The 19,329-nt window shown below is 36.3% G+C and overlaps 1 protein-coding gene across 1 annotated transcript in view; it reads left to right on the forward strand.

Moving 5' to 3' along the window:
* The window catches only part of LOC121388645 (beta-catenin-like protein 1), a 30,434-nt gene that overhangs the window by 2,725 nt on the left and 8,380 nt on the right, over positions 1 to 19,329 (forward strand). The window contains exons 3-11 of the mRNA XM_041520078.1: positions 7,800 to 7,906; positions 10,550 to 10,689; positions 11,036 to 11,133; positions 12,874 to 12,967; positions 13,996 to 14,087; positions 15,029 to 15,101; positions 16,272 to 16,330; positions 17,093 to 17,241; positions 18,164 to 18,342. Coding sequence (XP_041376012.1) covers positions 7,800 to 7,906; positions 10,550 to 10,689; positions 11,036 to 11,133; positions 12,874 to 12,967; positions 13,996 to 14,087; positions 15,029 to 15,101; positions 16,272 to 16,330; positions 17,093 to 17,241; positions 18,164 to 18,342 — 991 coding nt within the window. The remainder of the gene's footprint in view (positions 1 to 7,799; positions 7,907 to 10,549; positions 10,690 to 11,035; positions 11,134 to 12,873; positions 12,968 to 13,995; positions 14,088 to 15,028; positions 15,102 to 16,271; positions 16,331 to 17,092; positions 17,242 to 18,163; positions 18,343 to 19,329) is intronic.

A 19,329-nucleotide genomic window follows, 5' to 3' on the forward strand; every position in this document is an offset into this window, starting at 1 on the left:
CTGAGTACCCGACACTTACACTAGATGATAATGGGACTAAGGAATAAAGTAAACTAGTGTTATGCATCTTAATTCCAGCACTGAATATGGATGCCAAATCATGCCTTGTATTGCATTCCAAACATTTTCATAACCCTAAAATGTAACCGACTGCAAGCACATGGCATAGTGACGTAAAAATATATAATTAAATGAGAGTCCTCTTCTTTGCATGGGTATTTGAGTCCTATGAATGGACTCGAGTCTTGCTAGACTCAACCAGTGCCTGAGTACTCATGGAGACCCTAATCCTGGGCCCTGTTCCATAAGTTTGTTTGGTTTGTTTAACGACACCACTAGAAAACATTGATTAATTAATCATCGGCCATTAGATGTCAAACATTTGGTAATTCTGACACAAGATCATCAGAGGAAACCTGCTACATTTTTCCTAATGGAGCAAGGGATCTTTTATCAGCCATTCCAGGAAAAGTGTTACAATTAAAACTGACTAACTGTGAAAAAATTAACTCAATGGGATAGGTAAGAAAGCACTATTTTCAGTAAGGACTATCAATGTAGAACCCAATTCTTGAAAATTACACACCTAATAGTCATAGTTTACGAAATACCTTGTTTTGACTATGACATATACCTTATCACGTTACGGAGGTTAATAAAAAGTGAATAACAATGCCATTTTTATTCAAATAAAGTTATGAAAATATTGAAGTTGGATTTCCCTTTACTGGATGTCATACTTTTAAGAAACCATAAACTCTGTATGGTATATTTATCCATGTTTTAATAGAAACGGGATAGGATACATTATGTTTTCATTTGTATAAAGTGTAATATTTTACTTCTCTTTCGTTTTGAAAATAAGAAATAATGGGTCCTTTCAAACAACAAAGCATATTTGTTCGCTGATTTCAGTGTGTGATGTGTCATGTGGATTGTTATAACATGAATTTGTCTTTACCAAAATATTTATACAATCCATTTGAAGTGAAACACATTTCGTTACGGACGTTAAAGAAAAGTTCATTTTATTACGGACGTCAGTAAAATTATATAATAAATAAAAACCTACAACATGAAACCGGTATTATAGTAATGCAGACACAAATTATATATTGTTCTACATTTTATTTCAAAACAAACAATATCCATTGTGTATAATGGGCTGTTACGTATGTTATCGTCGAAATGTATTATTCCGTTTACTTGTGTAACCAGTAACTTGTCAAAACAGTACATACGTGTATTCCAATAAATAGTAATTGCAAACATTTTAAAACAAATGTAACAAACAGATTTAACAAAGAACCTGATAAAATAGTTAACATTGTCATTGTAGATAATAAACAAATCATCATTTTCTTTTTAGGTCTGTCTACAAGCTAAATAAACGACCAATCCTCTCAATCTCCTGCATTTCGAGTTTAAAACATCTCTTAGTTTTCCCCGAGTGCACTGGGTGGTTGTTCCAGCTGTAGCAGGATTTTATCATTGGCTACCCATATCTGGTCTGTAATTGGAGGCCATTTAAAAAAGGTTTTCGTACTTCCCACATCTTGTCATGAATTCTATTAAACACGTGGAGTCATTTTCGTCAGTTTCAGTTATTACTCCAATGTACCATCTTCCATCGTAAACAGCAGCAACCCATTGATCAACTGTATGTGTTATAGCTTCTTCGACAACCAACGCATTTGACTGTTCATCAGCTGTATGTGTTATGGTCTCTTCGACAACTGACGTATTTGATTGTTTGTCTTTTTCTTTTGAGTCCTGGATTGATGCTTTTGTCTGTTTTGTCTTTAACTGATGAACTGTCCATCCCTCACAAGGTGTAGAGTTTGGGTCTCTAATGCACGACTGACAATTGCAAGAGAGCTCTCGAACGCACAGCGATGTGTTTGATACAGGTACCACTGCGTGTAGCTTCAGTGTACCATGAATTACCATTGGCGTGAGCCTCTTCTCCATAGCTTTTGCTGCTGCGTCATATTCATCATGTGAGTAAAGGAAATATTTCACCTTGCTTCCGTTTTCCTCATTTGACAGACCCCATGCATAAAAATCTTGGGCTCCTTGAATGCTACATTTTCCTTGCTTTACAGCCATATCTGCTGATCATTTCACACTGCCACCCAACCCGTCACATGGCCCTTTGCCATGACCAGATTCCAAATAATTCCATCTTGCTTCCAATCCGTACTCAAGAAAATGGTATTGTAGGATCTGGAAAATAAATTTGTTTCTATACTGACTTGTTGGTGAATCTGTTAGATAATGTACAGTTGCGATTTGCGGGTACTCTTTCTTCAGAATAGGTAATAATTTTCTTAGAACTGCATACACTGCTGTCGAGTTATGGTGCATCAGATCTGAAAGTGCAACAAAGCTTTGCAATTTCTTGCTATGGTCATCTGGAAAGTAAACTACAATAGTATGTAGCGTGACCATCGTGCTGTTCCAGTATGCTGACTGAATTTCCTCTACTGACGAACAAAGAAAATTCTCCGCAAAATCCATCTATACAAGTACATGTCCTGCTTGAAGATTCATTCGTAATCGTTTCATCTCTGCATACTGTATTTGTACACGTTTTACGTGCTGTCTAAATGTTGATAATTCTGACATAAATGTTTCTTTGAATTTCGTTTTTGATACTGTTTCTTCTACCTCTTTCCATCTCAGCTTTTCTCCATCTTTTACTTTCTTCCAATTTATAAACTTGACGGATTCTGAACATTTCGCATCAATTTCACACGCGATATGTTCGTCATCATATGCCTTGATGAATACATCTGGGATTTTGGAAGACTGAATCCCAGATTGCCTCAAACTCCGTAATTTCAGAGCCATGTTCTGGTGACGAGGGCACAGACATGTTCTTCTTGCTGAAAAGTTAGCATGTAGTATATATGTTGGTTTCATTTGGTAAAAAACAGACTTTGATATTTTTACATCCGGATTTTCCAATTGGAATTTGGCATGAATGTTGTGTAGATAGTCTGTCAAAAGCCGCTTCTGATTTGCAACCCCACGAGTACGTTTAACATCCCTTTTTCCAGGCAGAAGAACGCTGTTGTCTTCACGCTCCAAAAATGCAATTACAGTCTCCAGCAGCTGTACTTTTATTGTTCTCCGTGTACGTTTTGGCAACAAATATTTCATGCTTTTTCGTCTGCTTATTCCAACGGCCTTACTAAATGTTGACAAAACACCTGTACTTCTTTACCACTGCGCACGCAATATTATAAGTCTTTCTGTTCTTTGTCATGTTCGCCTTGATATCTGCTATTATTGCATTAGACATAAGCAACCGACTTCTTACTAATTTGTATCCCTTTGGATCTAAACCAGATTTTTTCATTTGGAATTTTGTTCTTCTGTGTGGTGTCAGGGTGTTTTCTTCAATTGATGAACAATCCGCTAAAAACGAGTTATCACTTGTACACCTTTCATTTCTGCGGATTCTTTCAAGTTTCTTCTGTAAACGTTTCTTGTCTCTATTCAAACATTTTATTTTCATCCTAAGGTCTTCATTTTCTCTGTAAGATCTACGTAAAGCTCGTTTGTATGTCTTTCTTAATCCAGCAGACACACTGTTCTTTAATATCGGCATTTGTACTATTAGTTTACCAGTTATGTCCTGTGTTGAAATTTTGCTTCTAGTACATGAACTAGGGTATTGACTGCCACTATCTAAATTATGTTCCATGACATTCTTCTGGTTGTTTTCCTTTTCTTTTTTATTTATGTAATATTTTTTAACCCGTATATTTGTTTCTTTTCTTTGTTTCTTCAAAGCAGCCAAACTCAGTTGTGCAACGGGTACATAGCGGTTTCTGCGTCTCTGTCTTTCTCTTTCGTAAAATATGTTTCTGTCTCAGTTGTGTAACGGGTACATAGCGGTTTCTGCGTCTCTGTCTTTCTCTTTCGTAAAATATGTTTCTGTTTTCAAATATTTGTTTTTCTCTCCATCTTTTCTGACGTTCAGCGTTCGACAATGGCATCTGTAATATAAAACATGTATATTTTTCGCAATACGCGTATATGCATCATTGTTTCAATCACACAGACTAAAAACAAATATTGAAATTATTTGTTGAACATTTTAGCCCATAATATTAAATTATTTTATTAACGTCTTTTATATGCACTTTCCCCATAAACAGGACAGTACATACCATGGCCTTTGACATAGCAGTGGTGGTGCACTGGTTGGAATGGGAAAAAGCCCAATGATAGACATCCACTGAAGAGGTTCGATCCTGCGAACGTGGCACCTCAAGCGAGCGCTCAACCGACTGAGCTAGATCCCGCCCCACTTAGTTCATAGGAATACATACAATCCAGACTGGTCTAAAGGCCACCTATAATATATATATATATATATATATATATATATATATATATATATATATACATATATACCTGCCCATAACAGCCGCAATATTAATCCGCCCAATGCTTTTCCTTCTTTATTTTATCTGTATACATGGTATAGCAACCACCTTTCCATGACAACCAATCTTGCCGGTTCCTTTAAATGGCCATTATTTACTGATTCGACTGTACATGGATATGTATATATTTTTTTTCTAGATCAGGATATGTGCTAGTAATTATTCTGTACTTTTAAAATAAAGTCGTATTATAATTAATAGCCTATTAAATTATTTATCACTAACAACATGGAGAAGTAAAATATTAACGTCCGTAACGAACCAATGTCATCAAACACCAATTAAACAACAACACCAATTCACCACCGTGCATAAAAGATTATTAAATCGTTCAAAGTTTGGAAAAGAAATATATATATATATTTCATAAAATACATTAGTAAACAAACTGAAAATCAATGTACTTACGATTTCTTGAAGGTAATATATCTCATGGTATCTCACACACTCGCCCAAACTATACTTTCAAATTGTCGTCTGCTCGAGTTGATATTACAACGGTGTCGACCCATTTGGTTGTGGCATAATAAAAGTTCCGATTTCGAAGCAGGGTACGTTAGAAAGTTTTCGTTACGGACATTAGTTGTTATGGACATTAATGAGTTCACATATAATCATGTTTATTTTACAATATATTTTGTTTCTTGAATATCTTATTATTTTCCAAAATACAATTTAGTCTGTTACTTTAAATGTAGGTGAATAATTCATAAAATAATGCACCGTTTGAAGATAGTGCACGTTATGGACGTTAATGTTTTATATGCGACAGAGTTGTTTTACTCGGGTAACGGACTCTAATTTCTACTATTTTGTCTAGATGACCCAAGTCTTTGGGGTTTTTTAAAAATACAATGCATCGTGAGGTGAAATAGACAGATGTGATGTTTCAATTAATATGACGTTCAGATATTTTGCCGTGTCACTTTATTGTTACGGACGTTAATGCAATTTTGGCGACAATAAACATGGCGCCCATACATATGTAAAATATAGACTTAATGAAAAGATTCATTCATTTTGTGACAAACAGTATTCATCGTAAAAATATTTAGCAACTGCGGGCTTTGTCACAAATGCATATTACTTTTATTTTGATCATAATGCTAGAATATAAATAAGCGACATGGCAAAAGTGGCATTTTTAGACACTTAACCCGTAAGCCATTTAGTTTTATGTGAATCGATCAAACTTAACATGGAGTGTTTATCGAAACGAAGTCGGTATCTTATAAAAAATACAACAACTGAGTTATTTATTCTAATTCCTCTTATTGTTAATTGCTGGCGACACCTTTTTACGGTAATTGCAACACTTTTCCTGGAATGGCTGTTATATGCACTTTCCGACAGACAGGATAGCACATACCACAGCCGTTGATATACCAGTCATGGTACATTGGCTGGAATGAGAAATAACCCAGTGGGCACACCGATGGGGACTGATCCCAGATTGACCGTGTACCAAGCGAGAAAGTGTTCTTAGCACTACGATAGCTTTGTGGAACGGGCCCTAGTCTGTTTGTCCATTTTAGTGTTAAAGTTATAAGAGGAAACCCACCTGTTTTACATGGCTGCTAGTACTATGCCGATTAAAATGTCTTCATGGAAAACTAGTTAGACATTTTACTGGTAGGCCTACATACATATATATATACATGTGTGTATAATATGTACATGTGGCTCCTTGCTAATAATGAAGTTTCTTAAACATACTTTTTCTTGTCCACTGGACTGAATTAGCCAGCTTTTGCATGGTGCTAGAAAAATCTGTCTAGCACCCCAATGCCGGACGATTTCTACATACACATGACGTCATAACTCATGTTTTACATAGGATAATAAACGAGTTACCAGTTATTATCAAATTTATGTCCCGAGTGAAATAATTTTCATGAGGGACATAAATTTTATAATAACTGGTACCGAGTTTGTTATTCTATTTATTACCTCAGCAATTTTTTCTCTCTAAAAGCCTTTATTTTTGATGCACATACACGAAGGCTAATCTGTATAAAAACTATGTAAACCACTTTACGCAGTGTTCTGAGAATTGCTGTAACTTTGTAATTTAATCACGTTCATAGATAATTTTCAAAAACAAAAGTTTTCTTTATTCTGCTACAAAATCTATAAGGAATTGCATTAAAATGACATTTTGTTATAAATTTAACACCAAAAACAGAGAAATGTAAACGCAAACTCTTTAAAGTACATGACGTCATTTTGTGTTTGCCAAATCGTGATGATGTCATATTTAGTACCGACAAGGCCATTGGTTTGTAAGCGTCAAATTGTCCAATAGTATTGTTCGTTAGACCAATACAGAATATTTCTCACTGAGAAAATATGGAAAATATTTTCCCTGTTATGAGTGACCGCTGGGGTAATAAAATGATTGACATCATAACTCATGTTTTTCAGAATTCTGTTTGCCATTTAACATTGTATCATTGTTTTTAAAATATTTAAACAAATTAATATTTTCAACTTTATATTTATTGGTAAGTTGTTACATTTTTATGTTGTTGCATAATGTGGACTATATTTTTCCGAGTATGATCAAAGGAGTTTGTAGGTGAAATTTTATGAATCGTTCTACAATGAACAAACCATAGCTTACAAAATTAGTGTTTTGTTACTGTAATTAAATGGGCAAGAAAAAGAATTAATTACCTTTGTAATGTATAGATAAGGCAATTCCAACCCTCGGGTTGGAATTGTCTTGTCTATACCCCACAACGGTGATAGATTCTATTAGTACATGCGCCACTAGTCTGTGTTAATATACTAACAAGGAATACTACAAACGTACTACTAGAAATTAATAGATGAATGTGGACAAACCCAAATATTCATACATTAATGATTAGATTTGTGGAAAGACTGTTCCTTTATTAGTTTAATGATCATGATCATAGAGCTTGGTGCATGTACAGACATTTCCTTTCTGTTTCCATGCTAATGCTGGTGCATAGCTTCTGTACTCTGACTTCAGTGGACTTGGTTTGAGTTTGGAGTTTTCCTTCTCCTAGGAGAGTTTCCTTACTAGGATTCTGAGCCTCTCCAGCCCAGTTTTGAATTTAGAGTTTGCTTCTCCTAGACAGTTGTCTTTTTTGACTCACATCCTCTGTCTGTCCAGTCCATATTAGTCTAGTCTCTATCCTTTGACCAGTCCAGCTTGGGTGACCCTACCAGGAGCTGATGCTCCAGCTGGCATAGCTCTCCGAGTCACTGAGACATGCAAGCTACCTCACCATGTCAAGGAATGGACCATGAGATAGGTATTATTAGTTTGTAAATGCCTGTGTATAACCACTGTTTGGTGTTTTATTTTAGACTGACACTCTTGATGAGACAAATATGAAGAAATTATTGCTGCAGTTTGAAAAGAAAGTGTATAAAAATCAAGAAATGAGAATCAAGTTTCCAGATCATCCCGAGAAGTGAGTGCTAGAAGTATTAATTTTTTTAATATACCTCAAGCGTGTCGAGCATTTTGATGTACATTCTACAATGCACCAAAGTTTGTTTTGTTTAACGACACCACTAGAGCACATTGATTTATTAATCATCGGCTATTGGATATCAAACATTTGGTAATTTTGACATAGAGTCCAGGGCTTCTAGAATTTTTATAAAATCCACTAGCCATGTGATCAGTGATTAAAATATTTTTACTAGCCACAATTAAAAATTCACTAGCCCTACTTTACTTTAAGTTAATACATTTTTACTAAATAATAGTAATAATCAGATATGTCACCTAAAAAGGTAGATAGAACTTAAAAGCACTAATATTGGGTGGGTTGGGTTGGGGCAGAATATTCATATTTACAAAATTGACTTACCTGCAACATTTTACTTATTTGTTTTTACTAGCCGTCGGGCATGGCAATAGTAGTTATTTACTAGCCCAACATTGAATATCACTAGCCATGGGAGCGGGGCTATCATAATCTATAAGCTCTGCTAGCCGTCGGGCATGGCAGTAGTAGTTATTTACTAGCCTAACATTGAATTTCACTAGCCACGAGAGTGGGGCTATCATAATCTATAAGCTCTGCTAGCTGTCGGGCATGGCAGTAGTAGTTATTTACTAGCCCAACATTGAATATCACTAGCCATGGGAGTGGGGCTATCATAATCTATAAGCTCTGCTAGCCGTCGGGCATGGCAGTAGTAGTTATTTACTAGCCCAACATTGAATTTCACTAGCCACGAGAGTGGGGCTATCATAATCTAGAAGCCCTGATATGGTCTTAGAGAGGAAACCTGCTACATGTTTTCATTAGTACCAAGGGATCTTTTATATGCACCATCCTATAAACAGGATAGTACATACCACAGCCCTTGAAATATCAGTCGTGATGCACTGGCTAGAGCGAGAAATAGCCTAATGGGCCCACCGATGGGGATCAATCCTAGACCGACCGCGCATCAAACAAGCACTTTACCATTGGGCTACGACCCGCCCTTACAAAAGTCACTGTAAGCTTATTTTCCATGTAGTTTATTGCCAAAATTACTGGAGGTCTCATAGTCTCACATTGTTTAGAGCAAAAACAGAAATTGGGTTAAATGGAACTGTTACAGTAGTTATTCAAAATCCTAGTCATTACAATCATATTTTATTAATTTAGAAAAATATTTATTTTCTCACCTTGATATCCAAGTACTGTATCGGGGCAGGGGTGGGGGTGGGGGGGGGGGGGTGGGGCCACTTGGGCGGTTGCCCTGGGTGCAAAATTCTGGACTGGTGGAAGGGACTTGGGGAGTGCTAACGGTCTACTGGTTAGGGGGTGCAATACTTGCCTTGCCCCGGGCGCTGGCAACCCACGCTACGCCACTGCTGTATCAACCACAAATTATATGATATATTATCTTTTGAGGCATAAAAAACACCCCAGCAACCAGTTAATATACACTGAACAACAAAAGAGATGCAAATATTAAAAATAAAATTCCTGATGCGATTAATTCAGTAAACAGAGTACTTATCAAAATGGAGCTAATAATTGATATTATTAATAAACACAAAAACTAATTGGATTTCATACTTAATAATTTAAAGTACAATTAAAAAAAGTAAAGTTGGTTTTATTTAACGACGCCACTAGAGCACATTGATTTTTTATCTTATCATCGGCTATTGGACGTCAAACATATGGTCATTCTGACACTGTTTTGTAGAGGAAACCGGCTGTCGCCACATAAGCTACTCTTTTACAACAGGCAGCAAGGGATCTTTTATTTGTGCTTCCCACAGGCAGGATAGCACAAACCATGGCCTTTGTTGAACCAGTTATGGATTACTGGTTGGTGCAAGTGGTTTACACGTACCCACTGAGCCTTGCGGAGCACTCACTCAGGGTTTGGAGTCGGTATTTGGATTAAAAATCCCATGCCTCAACTGGGATCCGAACCCGTACTGAATCATGACCAGAGTAGTCTCCCTTTGTGTATCTCAACGTTAATTACCCTTAATTGACTGTTCTAAAGATTATAAAATAGGATCATAGAGTGGTATATCTAACACAGTGCACCGAACCGATAAGTGTGTAAAACAAATAGAGGTGTGAAACCCCTTGCAGCCATTAGAGCTAGTGTGGATTGCCTGACTAGTCTTAACTGGTCGCGATTAATAAAGGCAGGAGATTTGTTGTTTTAGCAGTAACCAGTTAAATGAAGCGAATTTCCTTTATTCTTGACACCTTGTTTTGGATTTTGACTGTCTGGATCCAGAAGCTGAATATCCGGACTAATGAATACATTTGCAAAGTAGCCGTTTCGTTTTGTCGCTTATCTGTCCGGAAAGTGGGGTTTCCAGATAATCCGGATTAACGAGGTTCGACTGTATTTACGTTTTTCTTTTGTTATTCAGTATATTTTCCGGGAATATTTTCCTTTTAACATTTTGATTAAACTAGCAACATTTGCTGATCAAACTGTTGCTTAGCATTCTGAATTGTGTATTGACCTCAGAAACTTGCATAGTGAATCACTATGCAATACTGAACGAAATGCTCACTGTATTTTTGTAGTATTTTAACCTGTAATTTTGAAATGACATGTTTTTGCTTTGACAGATTCATGGAATCCGAGGTGGAGGTGAATGATGTAATAAGTTCCATGCACGTGATTGCCACGGTGCCCGAGCTGTACCACGTACTGGTGGACCTCAACACTGTACACTCGCTGTTGCAGCTACTCACTCACGAAAACACAGGTCTATACTTCTCTTATGTCATTACTCACACAATATGACGCCCAATAGCCAATGTTTATTTTTGTGCAGGGGTGTCATTAAACATTCATTGATTCATTTATTACTCGCACAACCTGAAACATGATATATTAGGAAATTACACATTAAAATGAAGACAAAGACAGTGCATTTTGGCGTCATTATTTTGTTTACAGACATAATATATATTGTATAATATTTTGATGTTATTGTACTTCATATCTATGTTTTGTAAAAGGCATAATTTTAAAATTACAATATTGTTTTCAAAGGCAGATAGTTACAAATGTTAGTTGTTTTTGAATGTTTTGTTATGTTGTTTTGACAGATATATCGATTGCAGTGGTTGATCTCATACAGGAGTTGACGGATGTTGACACACTCAACGAAAGTGAAGAGGGAGCAACAGCACTCATTGATGGATTGGTCAGTTTATTAGTAGAGATTGATGGATTGGTCAGTTTATTAGTAGACATTGATGGATTGGTCAGTTTATTAGTAGACATTGATGGATTGGTCAGTTTATTAGTAGACATTTGGGGTGGGACATAACCCAGTGGTACAGCGCTCACTTGATGCGCAGTCGGTCCAGGATCGATCCCCGTCGGTGGACCCATTGGGCTGTTCTCGTTCCAGCCAGTGCTCCACAGCTGGTGTAACAAAGACCGTGGTATGTACTATCCTGTCTGTGGGATGGTGCATATAAAAGATCCCTTGCTGGTAATCGAAAAGAGTAGTCCATGAAGTGGTGACAGCAGGTTTCCTCTCTCAATATCTGTGTGGTCCTAAATCATATGTCTGACTTCATATAACCATTAAATAAAATGTGTTGAGTGCGTCGTTAAATAAAAATTTCTTTTCGTATAACCATTAAATAAAATGTGTTGAGTGCATCGTTAAATAAAACATTTCCTTCTTACTGTCTCAGGATCAATTGGTAGAGTGAATAACTGAAATGCTTTGGTCAAGGGATCAAATTACTGCGTGGACCCATTCTTTAATTGTTTGTTTTCCTATCCCAACCAATGCTCCACGACTGGTATACAGGCTTGCAAGCGGGCCCTTATTTTCCTAATTTTCCTTATGTTTTTGACAGCAGCCCTAATATTCCTTATTAAAGCTTCAAAATCCTAAAAAGCCCTAATGTTTTGGTGAAAATCCTAAATTTTGAAATTTTGAAATATTTTGATAAACGCAACATAAAATAAGTGTTGGAATTAATTAAATCTAGCCTTAGTATACTTTCAGATAATGAATATGTTGAATTAATGTATTTCTCAGAAGACATCTTGGTGGTTATCAGCATCATATTCAGCATGGATTTGCACCATATCAGATTACTTTAATCTGGTTGTATTGATATGCTGAATATCGCTGTTGATGACCATTGGCATGATCTTCTGAGTTGGTAATTAGCTTTTGTATTTATGTTCTCCCTGGAGGTGAGTACAGAATGTTTTTCTTTTATATTGATTATTGAATTTCAGTCCTTATTTTTGTCAAAAAATTCCTAAAAATAGCCCTTATTTTTAAAGAATTTTGCACTAAAAAAAGCCCTTATTTTTCACAAAATCTTGCTTGAAAGCCTGGGTATATCAAATGCTGTGATGTGTGCTGTCCTGTCTGTGAAAAAGTGCACATAAAAGATAACTTTCTGTTAATGGAAAAACTGTAGCAGGTTTCCTCAGAAGACTGCTTGTCAGAATTACCAAGTGTTTGACATTCAGTAGACGACAATTAATTAATCAATGTTCTCTTTTGATGTCATTAAACTAACTTTAACCTAACTTTGTCAGTGGTGAAAATAAGTGTTGTGAACTAATAAATTACCTCAAGCAGGGATGTGAGAGCTATGTGGAAATATGTAAAAACAAAAACATGATGTTCAATACTGTTGACCACACAAGGTTCATTTCCGTGTTTTTACGGTCTCAAATTTATGTGTGCCTTATATTTTAAGTTATAACCAGTTTAGATTTGTTAGCATTGAATGCAATTTTTGGTAGTTCCAGGGGTTGCAAACAACAATTTTCCTTCAGGGGCCCTTGAGCGGCCCCTGGACACCGGCCGCAGTAAGCTTTTTTGTTCCAGCCCCTCTCACATCCCTGCTGAAGGAAAAGAGACCATTTTATTTGCAACCCTAATGATGTGTTAATTTTCTTTCAGCTTGAGGGTCAAGTTGTCGCCATTCTCATGTCAAATATAGAAAGACTTGATGAATCAATAAAAGAAGAAGCAGATGGTGTACACAATACTTTAGGTCAGTTTGATCTTTGTTTTTTTTAAATGTCAAATGAAAAGTAACTCCACGCTCCTCATAACACTTTTTAAAGAATCACGTGATATTCATTCCGTCCTCCGTTCCCCGAAAATTACACAATTGTTGAATTTTTCCTTTCTCACTTATTGATGAATATGTAGCATAATTTTATAATTGATAATTTATTGCCCAATACATTCTGGGAATGGGAACTATTTTAATGTGCAATTAAGGTCCAAGCACACCCATCTCAGGCTTAGCCTCTGACATTGCCAGACTAAGTCTGAGATAGGAGGGAAGTAAAAACTGGTCCACTAGCTATTATATATTTCATTTATTTGACTCAACAAGTGTATGAGCACATTTATGTATAAAATATTGAATTTCATTTTACTTACCCATTTCTCCTAAAACACAAATATATTATTATTAATATGACTGATATTATACCAAAGGCCATGGTATGTGTTATCCTGTCTGTAGGTGCATATAAAAGATCCTTTACTGCTAATGGAAAAATGTACCGGGTTTCCTCTCTAAGACTATATGTCAGAATTATAAATTGTTTGACATCCAATAGCCAATGATTAAATCAATGTGCTCTAGTGGTGTTGTTAAACAAAACAAACTTTAACTTTATTATTAATGTTATTAATATATTTATAATTGATGGTTGGAGAAATGTATTGCCGTTGATGTATTTAGTAATGATTTTGTTATGCAACTGAACTAATACTTTAAATTTGTAAATTAATTAACCGGCCTGGGTGGTGTTGTGGTGCAGCCATCAGACATAAGGCTGGTAGGTACTGGGTTCGCGGCCACTACACACCCTTCTCGCTCACTAACAACTAACCCACTGTCCTGAACAGACAGCCCAGATAGCTGAAGTGTGTGGTCAGGACAGCATGCATGAACCATAATTGGATATAAGCACGAAAATAAATTAAAATTAATTAATGAATGTAAATTAAAAGTAATTAATGAATGTAAATTAATTAATTCTTTCTGTTGTTTAAATCTTCCAGCAATCATAGAGAATATTTTAGAGTTCCGCCCAGAAGTTGCAGCTGAAATAGCTCAGCAGGCTCTCCTAGCTTGGCTCTTCAAAAGAATTAAGGTGATTTTAAAATGGTTCAGCCCTTAGAAAAATGTTTCAGCCTTGATCCCCATCATAAAGGGAGACTGCTCCCATTTCACACTGGATTTTTGGTGCGTGCGTGTGTGGGTGGGTTGGTGTGGGATCTAGTCAGTAGAGCGCTCATCTCAGATGGTTGGGTCATAGGATCAAATCTTCTTGGTGAACAAATGGTGGGTTTTTTCATCCCAACACTGGTGTAGGAAGTGGTGTGGGGAGCAAGTGGGTGACATGCCCCCCCCCCCCCCCACTTTTCAGATATTTTGCTTTATATTTGCTTTGTAATAGTGTAAAAGTGTGTAAATATAAAAGTGTGCCCCCCCCCCCCCCCCCCCCCCCCCCACTTTTTTGTACCTTCCTATGCCACTGACCCAATCAGTTCCCCACAACTGGTATATATCAAGGTCGTGGTATGTACTGTTGTGTCTGTTGCAAAATGCACATAAATATCCCTTGTTGCTACTGGGAAGATGTAGCCGGTTTCATCTGAAGACTGTACATATGTGAATTACCAGTAGAAGATAATTAATGAATCAATGTGCTCTAGTGGTTTCGTTAAACTAAACAAGCTTTAACTTTACTGATTTTTAAATATGATTTTTAAAATATTTTTTTACATTTTTTAAATTATTAATAAAAAAAATTATGGTGTTGCTTCTTCCTCTTATTTATCATCCATACACAGTCTGCAGATTCCGACATTTTCATTTTCTACACTGGAAAAGATGTTCATTTTTCCTCATGATTCCAAAATTTAATATATCTTGAAATTTTCACTTTGGCAAATATTATTTGTCGAAACTGTCCATATGCATTTTAATTATTTTTACTTCTTCCATGATAAAGGTACATGTGTTTTTAATTTTTTGTCTATTTGATAAAGGCCTATTTGATATATATTCTTCTGTTGTTTTTGTTTTTAGGCCAAGATGCCCTTTGATGCGAACAAACTGTACTCTAGTGAAATCCTAGGAATCCTTTTACAGAATTCAGATGGTGAGTCACATTTCACTAACTCTCTAATATTTAGTGAGTATCCAGGGTTTGCTGGGGTGGGACGTAACCTAGTGGTAAAGCATTTTATTGATGCACAGTCGGTTTGAGATTGATCCCCGTCGGTAGACCCACTGGGCTATTTCTCGTTCCAGCCAGTGCACTGCGATTGGTATATCAAATGCTGTGGTATGTACTGTCCTGTCTGGTGCATATAAAAGATCCCTTGCTACTTATGGAAAAATATAATGGGTTTCCTCTATACGACTGTATGTCAACATTGCCAAATGTTTAACTTCCAATAGCCAATGAGTAATAAATTAATGTGCTCTAGTGGTGTTGTTAAACAAAACAAAAATTTTCAGTGTTTGCTGGTTGTGCAGCGTTGTAGTTTATGTGGAAATAAAATTTTATTGTGTCTCTTTTTTTCTGTTTCCTTTATTATTTTTTCTTTTTTTCAATAATATTTATTTCTGTTCATATTTAAATTGCAAAAATATATTACTGTCGTAACATGTATGTATTTTGGAGGCCTAGTAAGTTGTATAACTTGTGCCTAATCCATTTGTTCTTTAAAAAGCAATAAAATGTTTCAATCCATGTGGAAATCTATATTGGTTTTAATGCATGTTTGATGATTTTGCAGGGTGTAGTATATTAGTTTCGGTACTAGCTTCATGATTTTGCACATTTGTAGTAGATGTGGAAATCTATATTGATTTCAGTTCTTGGTTAATAATTTTGCAGGGTTGTAGATGAACACTACTTTGAAATAAAATATAGAGAGGATAACTAGTTAATGACATCAGATATCGGCTTTATCCTGTGAAGGTAAGAATGGGAAATTTTGCTAGGCACTGCCGAGCGGAATTTCTCATTTGACCTAAACAGGATAAAGCCGATATCTGACGTTATTAACTACATGTAGTTATCATCTTTATCTTGCAGACCATAAAAATTAAGCGGAAAAGCTATAATTTCTCTTATTTCAGTTACAATGTACATCGTACGGTTATCTAGAGGTGAAATGAGTGATTTTGTTATGTAGCTATGCGTGTGACGTCAAAAGTCATATCCAGCTACTATATGTATATGACTTTGCTTTATTCGTCATCATAATCTGTCAATAGAAATAGTGTTTGCAGAATAAATATATAGATTTTGTTATTACAGAAAACCGACAGCTGTTAGGAGAACAAGATGGAATAGATGTTTTGCTACAACAGTTGGCTGTGAGTATTTCAGACTCACAGGTTGATACTGATAGCAGGTTAACAGAGATTGGTTTTCAGTTCACCATGTCAAGAGATTAACATCACTTATTGTGAAGAGAATATTGGGAGAAGTGAGATAAGTTTATGATCTTTTTAAAGCTACATATAATGCACATGTAGCAACTATTAGCAGGGTTTGTACTGCAGTGCATTCGGTATATCAAAGGCTGTGATATGTGCTGTCCTATCTGTGGGATGGTGCATGCATATAAAAGATCCCCTGCTACTAATGGAAAAATGTAGCTGGTTTCCTCTCTAAATCAATGTCCTCTAGTGGTGTCATTAAACAAACAAATGTTAACTTGTAACTTTCATGGGCATTTACTTATTTTATTATGACAGAGTTATAGGCCCTTGTACTTAGAAGATATGAAAATTTATTGGGCCTGGTAGGAGACATGTATTGTTCTTGTTTTAAATGTGTTCTGTATTGACGTGTCACAGTTCATATATTACTCTAGAAGTACATTTAAAGTACTTGCTTTAATTGTGTTCTGTATTGATGTGTCACAGGGCATGTATTGGTCTAGCAGTACATTTAAAGTGCTTGTTTTAATTGTGTTCTGTATTGACGTGTCACAGTTCATGTATTGATCTAGCAGTACATTTAAAGAGCTTGTTTTAAATGTGTTTTGTATTGACGTGTCACAGGGCATGTATTGGTCTAGCAGTACATTTAGACTGCTTATTTTAATTGTGTTCTGTATTGACTTGTCACAGGCCTACAAGCGCCATGATCCGAGCGGAAAAGATGAGGTTGAGTACATGGAGAATCTGTTTAACGCACTCTGCTCCGCCCTCATGTTCTCCACCAACAGAAACAAGTTTCTCAGGGGAGAAGGTCTGCAGCTGATGAATTTGATGTTAAGGTATGTTAGTATCATTTAAAGGTGCATTATCATATTTGTAGGGGCCAGGATATAGCCCAGTGATCAAGCGCTCACTTGATGCACAGTCGGTTTTGGATCGATCCCCGTCGGTGGGCCTATGGGGCTATTTCTCGTTCCTGCCAGTGTACCCCGACTGGTGCGTATAAAAGATACCTTACTGCTAATGAAAAAAATGTAGCGGGTTTCCTCTCTATAACTGTGTCAGAATGACCATATATTTGACATCCAATAGCCGGTGATTAATAAACAAAACAAACTTCTTTTTTTCAAGACATCTATCGTATATTAATGAATTTGTGGGATTTAGCTCAATCGGTAGATTGCTTGTCAGAGCTTGCATTAATTTCATGGAGGTTTTTTTTTCTTCTTGTTATCTTTATTGCACCTCCTTCTCGTTCGAACCTGCAACATTTTAGTCAGAAATTAGAATAAAAATAATCATAATGTTAGTTGATAAAATTGAACTTCTATTTTGATATAGCAGTAGTTTATTAGTCTCCTACCGGTCCAGCCAGAGGGGACTATAGGATGGGTTTTTTTCAGAATGTCTTGAGACATTGAGCTGTGTATAGCTTTATCATGTACTGTTACAGATCAAGTTTGACTTTCATTGTGATTTACCCATTTTTGAAGGAGTTATGGCCCTTGAACTTAGGAGATGTGAGAAAAACAAATTAGGGACTTTTTTTTTTTTTTTTTCAGAAGGCCTTGAGGTATTGATCTGAAATTTTGTATATAACTTTATCAAGTACTGTTACTGATCAAGTTTAACTTTCATTGTGATTTACCCACTTTTCTCAGAGGTATGGCCCTTAAATTTAGGAGATAAGAAACATTGTTGGGTTCGGTGCGGGACATGTATTGCTTTAGCAGTACTCTCAGAATGCTTGTTTAATTACAGAGAAAAGAAGTTGTCCCGAAACAGTGCAATAAAGGTGTTGAACCATGCCATGCTTGGTCCAGAAGGGGCAGACAACTGTCAGAAGTTTATCGACATCCTCGGTTTGAGGACAGTCTTCCCACTGTTTATGAAGACACCCAAACATGCCAAGGCAGGACCAGCACCTGATGAACTGGAAGGTTTGTTTGTGTTTCGTTTTTTGTTTAATGACACTAGTAGAGCACATTGATTTATTAATCATCAGCTATTGGATGTCAAACATTTGATCATTTTGACATATAGTCTTAGAGCAGAAACCGATTCGCTGATTCACACAGTTTGCAGATGGTTTTTTTGTTCATACCCCGATGAACGTAAAAGAATTAACAGACAATCCTTAAAGCCGCACACCCTACTTCCATCCAGCGAAAATAAATTATAATTTGGTTAATCTACAAACCTGTAACACACTTAGATCACGTTTTCATCAAATGGAGTGAAAAAGCAGGTTTTATATTGATAAATACCATGGGAATCCCCATGTCCCAATTGCTTGAAATAATTTTGAAAGTTAGTATTCTGATGTCACCGGTAGATGTCGCTCGAAGCACAACAATGCCTACGTAACGACAAATTTCCACAGACTTGGGGTGCGTTCCTTTCACCTCTCCTGGACATGTTCCAACTGTTCTGTCCTGGTTGTATTCCCTCTCCAGATATCATAAGACTTAGCAAAATTATTGGTTTTAAGGGTTTGTAACGTTTTGTATTGAGACACTTACTTGTCTGAACTTCATTGTTACTGAAAATGTTCACGAACTGTGAAGACATATCTCACAAATGAACAACAAGCACATGACAACAAATCGGAAGTTGATTGCACGAACCGTGCACGAGAAAACAAACCGAACCAAAATGATAACGGTCACATGGTATACCAACGTCTGTGACGTTTACACAGGAAGATTCCCTCTAAAAATAGATTGGACCTCGCTTGCTTAATGTTTTTTTCTCGACAGCACGCGTCTTATTAAGAAATGCAAAAAATGCATTTCGTAGTTTTACAAACATCAGGATTACCAAAAAGCACTTCAGGTGAATGGAAATGTGTATTCTAAATAATAAAATGTAAGTAAAGTGCAATTTTATTTGTGAAAAATGGGGTTTAATAGCGAAAAACAACGCCG

This window comes from Gigantopelta aegis, chromosome 14 (genome assembly GCF_016097555.1).
Source record: "Gigantopelta aegis isolate Gae_Host chromosome 14, Gae_host_genome, whole genome shotgun sequence".
NCBI lineage: Eukaryota > Metazoa > Mollusca > Gastropoda > Neomphalida > Peltospiridae > Gigantopelta > Gigantopelta aegis.